The 6000-nt window shown below is 53.7% G+C and overlaps 1 protein-coding gene across 2 annotated transcripts in view; it reads left to right on the top strand.

The window, feature by feature from the left end:
• The first annotated feature begins 1575 nt into the window (after nt 1-1575).
• IGDCC4 (immunoglobulin superfamily DCC subclass member 4) overlaps nt 1576-6000 on the top strand; it is a 102256-nt gene continuing 97831 nt past the window's right edge. For both annotated transcript variants that reach the window (XM_074917427.1, XM_074917426.1), the window contains exon 1: nt 1576-1782. In XM_074917427.1, coding sequence (XP_074773528.1) covers nt 1677-1782 — 106 coding nt within the window. In that variant the 5' untranslated portion in view covers nt 1576-1676. The remainder of the gene's footprint in view (nt 1783-6000) is intronic.

Genomic DNA, 6000 nt, shown 5'->3' with positions numbered 1-6000 from the left:
GGTTTGTGGAGGTTGTTAATCTTTAGCTCCACACTGGAGCAGTGCAGAAGGGAGTGTGGCTGTTGCCATCCCCTTTTCTTTCTGCAGGGAGGTAAGTATATGCAGGGCACAGGAATAGAGTTGGTAGATTTGTTGTGGCCTTACTACTCCCTCCTTTGCAGTGAGTGCCCACCCAAACAGGAGGGGCCTGATGCTGGGCAGAGCTTCCCTGCACATCTGTCCGGAGCAGGGTCTGCTGGCTCCCAGGGCTTGTCTGTGCCGAGAGTGCCAAGTACTAACATACAGTTGTATAACTCATACACACGGGAAACCTGCTTCCCACCACACAGCCTTTCTGGTTTCATTTAAGTTTTTATAGTTCATTATACAAGCTAATAAATAGGAGGGTCTGGATTAAAAAGGTTTCTTTTCTTCATATTCTGCGTAGCTGGAGCCCTCTCTGCATTCCATACCGTTGTGGTAAAACATCCTGGTGCGCTGGGCAGCCTCTTCTCCTTTCAGAGGCCAAAGTGAACCCCCTTCTACCTGCTCCGGATGCAGTTGCCTTCTGCTCGGCGCTGAAAGAAGGGCTTGGTGTCATTTGCCCTCAGGACTAAACCTGCACCTGCGGCTTTACGTGCAGTTGTGCAGCGTGACTTTGTGTCTGGGACCCAGCCAAGCTGGGGAGGCAGCGGCCTCAGTCTCCATCTTTCAGCGCCCTTCAGCTCCCCGCCTCATTTCCACTGCTTGGCTTGGCTGGCGGATGGGTCCTGCCCCCTCCACAGTGACAGGGTGCAGACAGCCTGCTTTATTTTTCAAGACAGCTGAGAAGCATAGGCTAGACTTCTGATGCCTGAAAAGCCCAATGAACGATGTATAGCTGAGGGAGTTGTGCTTCAAAATGAGCCCCCGGGGGACTGCAAACCAACGGCAAGATGGTCACCGGTGCCTGGTTGCCTCCGTAGCCTGGCGGGGCTGTGCGGGGTGGCTGTCTCACCTCTTCCCCACACACACAGGCCTGCACGGGCCAGCAGCAGGGCCTGTGGGAGGGCAGCCATCACCCCTCGGGTGGCCACCAGCCCTGGGCTGACTGTGGCCGTGAGAGCTGCTGAGTGCCTTGTGCCTGTCAGCGGGAAGCGGGAGGTGGCCAAGGGTGGACGCGGCTGAGGGCTCCCGCAGCCCCGAGGGGACAGAGGGGCTGGCAGAGGTGTCCGCCCCGCCGAGCATCGTGAGGGGGAAGACGATGGCTGGGAGCAGCGCGGTGTCCCCCATGTTCACCTGAGGTAAAAAGGAAAAAAAAAAAAAAAAAGAAAAAACTAAAGAGAAGGGTAAAAAAAAAAAATTAGTAAAAAAAGCACATAAACTGTTTATAACCCCCCGTCTGCCGGTCTGGGGAGCCAGCGGCTCGGCGGAGGAGCCCCGCACCTGCCGCGGCAGCCCGGCCCCGCTCCCTCCCATCAGGAAACGGGGCCGCTCCCCCCGCCGCGGGCTGGCAGCAACCTGTTGGTCCCGGCGCTGTCGAGGAGGGCGGGAGGAGCCCCCCTCGCCTCGGCGGCGAACCCGCTGACAAAGGCGGAGCAGCGGCAGGCCAGGGCCGCCCCCGGCAGCGGGGCCCGGCGGCGCCGGCGGGCAGCGCGGGGCTGGGGCGCTCGCACAAGATGGCGGTGGGGCGGCGGGAGAGCGCGCTCCCCTCGTAGATGCGGCCGCGGCGGCCCCTGCTCCCGGCGCCCGGCGGGGCTTACATGGCGCTGGAGGACCTGCTTTGTCTCTGCTTCTCCGCCCTCGCCGTCCTGGCCGTGCAAGGTGGGTGAGAAGGAAGGAAGGAGGGGAGGGGGTGTGTGTGTTGGTGCCCACGGGGGGCCGCGGTCGCGTGTGGGGCTCCGACAGCACTCGCCTTCGCGCCGCAGCCCGCTCGGCCGTGGGCTGCCGCTGGCTCCCCGCGGGGATGCGCTCCGAGGCCGGGACCCTCTCCCCCGCAGTTTCTCGCCCCTCCCGTAGTAGCCTTTAGTGGCTATTCTCCACCAGTGGCCCTCTCCCCCCTTTCAGTAGCCGCCTTTCCCCGTGGCCATTTTTTCACCTCTCCCCTCTCCATCCCCTTCTCTCTCCCGGCTGCTTTTCGTTCCCCTGAGCTGGGCAACGACCACACTCGTGGCCTCAACCCACGCTTGGACGGTTCCTCCTTTGGGGTCACCCTTTGGGGGTGACACAGGGCGTCCCCCACAGCGACTGGGCTGGGGCAGGGAGCGGGCCAGCAGCAGTGACCCCCGGGCCTCTGCCTTGCCGGCGGCAAGTTTTCTCTGAAGGGACGGCAGCTGTGCCAGGCTGGCTGGTGGCCGCAGCGCTTGTCCTGCGCGGGACTGGCCTGGAGCAGGCCCAGGTGTCCGGCAGGGCCATGGTGGGGACTCTCGCCTCCCCTTGACCCGCTCCCGCCAGCACAGGACACCCGGGTGGGCAGATGTCCTGTTGGTCAAGGAGGCGACCCAGGAATAGCCGCGTTCCTCACGCCCGTGTGTTTTGCAATGGTTACGCAAACGGCTCCGTGCGTGGGTACACGTATGCCTGTCACCCTGGCCTGCTTTCTGCCTTTGCTGTCGAAGTTTATGTCAAGGGTCCTTGGAGCTGTGGACCTTGGGGAGCGTGGATCGTTCCCTGTGCGTCCACAGACACGCAGAAGCTTTTGTCTGCATCCCTGAGAAGGGATTGGAAAGGTGTAGGCTGGCAGAGCTGCGCTGAAAAATGTGAGCCATGTGTGCGCCCTGGAGTTGTTCTTATTTAAAAGAGCCTCCTAAACTGGGGATTGCGGTGGAGGAACCATCCCTATGTCATTGTACATTTTTATTCCTTTTTATGATGCATTCTGGTTTGGCAGAACATAGTAACAGCGCAGAGGGTGTTTAGTCTTTATGGCTTTGAAAATAGCCTTTTGGAGAACACAGTGTGGGGGACAGCTCCAGTGTTTTCTTTTTATTCTTCAGAACATTCTGAGTTCCTGTAAGGGGTAGGTTATTACATGATATAGGTGTAGCGTTACGGTGGCCGTGTGTAGAAATGAGTAACGGTCCGTGTAAATGGCCCATTGTCATCAGTGCTTGTGGGTTTTTCTAGATAGATGGCAGCCGGTGACCCCACCAGCAGACGGACGGACAAGCTGGGGTGGGTGGGAGCTGTGTCTCCTGCCTGTTTGAGCAAACAGCAAAGTGGATCCTCAAGCTTATAATGGAGAACAATGATTAAAAAAAAAAAAAAAAGGAGAAAAGGGAGGTGGTGCAGTGGATGTTGTTTTCAAACCCACTTCAACACGAAAACTTCAAATGCTTTGCGGGAATTTGCAGTTGTGGCTTCTCTGCTTTTTTTTTCAAGCAATTAGGCAACTAGTGAAAATTTGTTTGTTTTCTCTCAGCGGGCCATGTACTGTATAGCGAGGTAATGAGCATGTCCACGCAGTCTGTGGTCGTGCCGCTTGGTACATGCGGATGTACTTTCCAACAGGTGGGTTTCATTCTGTAAAGAAAAACATGGACTTGTTTCAATCTGAAATTAATTTGGCAGAGGGTTGAAATGGTTTTGGGAAAGTTTGCATTTGATCCCAAAGCCCGCATGTTTTGATCCAAAGTTCAAGCCTCTCTGGGTATGAAATACTTAGAGGAGAGTAGACTGGAAAACGTTCCCCCCTCTGTGGATTTGATGGAAGCTGTGCCAGTTTATGCTAGCTGGCGATGTGATCCAGTGTTTTGAAAGCCTTCTGCCTGTCCTACTTTGAGACTTGTTTTCCCTGCAGTAGCAGGAAAGGGTTTAAGAAAAAAAAAACCCAAAGCAAAACGGCCCCTCTTCAGTTGACTCTGGCAAGGGGGCTGTGCTGGTTGCTTTCTTTGGGGCTCTCTACAGGGGACGTGTTGGTGGGAAGTGGGCTGAGCTTTCCGTCCGAGGGATCAGCTGAAATCCATCTGGGTTTATGTCATTTGGATTTGTGGTCGAGCCCTCTTGCTATACAACACATTTCCTTTTTCGACATCACCTAACTTCAGTGCTAATTTATTTTATCCTTCCTGTCGCATTCGTCTTGGCGGCGTAACCCAGCAGCCTGCTGCGTGCAGTTAGTGCCTTAGCCTGGGGAAGTCAGTGTTGCTTTTGTTCGGGGATCGCGCGGCGCCGCTGCCGCGGTCACTGCGCTTCGCAGAACATCGTCACCTGCATGCAGATCCGCTTGCCCTGTTGATTGTGTTGTGGCAGTGTCGCCTGTCCGTGGGCTGGGTTGCAAGGGGACAGGATGAGCGGTCCAGAGAAGGGGTGTTTCTTACAGTCCCCAAGAAAGGGGGGGCAATGACCGTGCCGAACACTTGTGCACACGACGTTAGCGTGGTTTTGCCTGCATGGTGTTTCCAGGGGCAGGTTTGTCGCGCAGGAGCTGGCTGCTGTTGTGCTGTGGCTGTCATGACGGCTGTTCTCCAAGCTCTGATGGCAGAGGCTGCTCAAAAGTGGGGAATTTTCTGCTGGCATTTCTCTGTTTCTCTTCTGGTGTGTAAATCTGAAGGAAAAAACTCTCAGGCTTGGTTCTGTTTTTGTTTTCCCTAGCTTTTCCCTTCTTTCAGTTTTTGTTTGTACACTGTCTTCTCACTACCTTGAAGTCCAAAATGAAGCAGAACCTGTAATTTCCTGATGTCTCCCCCCTCTTCTGCAGCAGACTTTCTCCTGGCAGCTGGAGCAAGTTTGATCTGCTGCAGGGGGCCCCACGCTGGGTGGGCGTATCGCTGATGGTACGCGAGCCACTTCAGAGTGGCGCAAGTAATAATTTGAAAAGAAAATATTTGGCAATATGCCTTTCCCTGGGGAAGAAGGGAGATGAGTCTTCCTGTGTGCATGTTTGCATCCTGGTTTGGAGCTGGAGGCAGCTTCTGTGGTACGGCACAGGTCTCTGCATCAGGGGCATCAGAATGACCTGCATTTGGGAGCTGCTGGGGTGGGCTGGGTGTTGCTGTGACATGCAGAACATCTTTTTTGAGTGCCCGCTGTGATCCTGGGCCAGTTGTTTCATCTGCTCTGGTATCCTCAGGGCCCATCTTTAGACAAAAGTAGAGATGCTGAACGTTTTTCTGTCGAAAGTGTTGAGAGGATAAAATCCATCAGTAAGTACTCAGCATGCATATGATCTTCATCACTATATTATATAACTATCCTGAGGGCAGGGTGCTGCATTTTCCATGTTAGCTCACAAATTTGTGACTCCTGATACCATATTGCTGGGTGTTTTGAACTCTGTTTCCCTCGGAGCTGCCTTCTCAAAGGTCGGCTCTTCTCCTGGGGAATCCAAGGGCTTGTGAACCACTTTGGGCATTTACAGCATAAGGATGCAGCTTGCACGATTTACATGCTTCTCTCCTGTTTAAATGGCTGCCTGGCCATTAAGCCTAGTCATGGTTATATAATTAAAATGGGAATTAATATTTAATCTGATTGTAATTTGTTGCTGGAATCCATCCCAAATTGTGTCTTTGCTTGAGGTGAGTGGGTACCTGAGGGAAAACTGAGGCCAGTGTTAGATGTGGGGGGTTTTCTCCTTGGACACTGAGAATTACAGACCTGCCTTGGGTGATGGCAGAAAACCTAACCTAGGCAAACCTGGAGAGATCGTAGTCATTTTGTTATCTGTAGGAAGCAAATGTTTGCTTTATAGTCAACTGTAATACTAGAGGGGATATGGTAAATCCTTGTTATCAGTATTTGCCAAGTGCAGGTTGAGCCAAAATCAACTCTGGTGCAATTTTGTTACTTTCTGGAGAAGAACTGGACCAGTTTGTCTACAGTATTTTTAGCCTGGTTTTCCAAGAAAGAGACTTACGTAGTCATGCTGTCTGGTTGTCTGTCCATCTCCCTTTCCTTTTCCAAATAATTCTTGGACCTGCTGGTCAATCATAGGTAGTATGGATATGGAGAATTCAGGGTTTTTGAAAATATGTGATCAAGTAGAGGAGAGAGATGCAGTTTCTGCCTGGACTGAAGCAGAGGCACTGGAAAACTCAGCTG

The sequence above is a fragment of the Athene noctua genome, chromosome 13 (assembly GCF_965140245.1).
Source record: "Athene noctua chromosome 13, bAthNoc1.hap1.1, whole genome shotgun sequence".
Lineage (NCBI taxonomy): Eukaryota > Metazoa > Chordata > Aves > Strigiformes > Strigidae > Athene > Athene noctua.
This window is presented reverse-complemented; position numbering and strand designations above follow the sequence as displayed.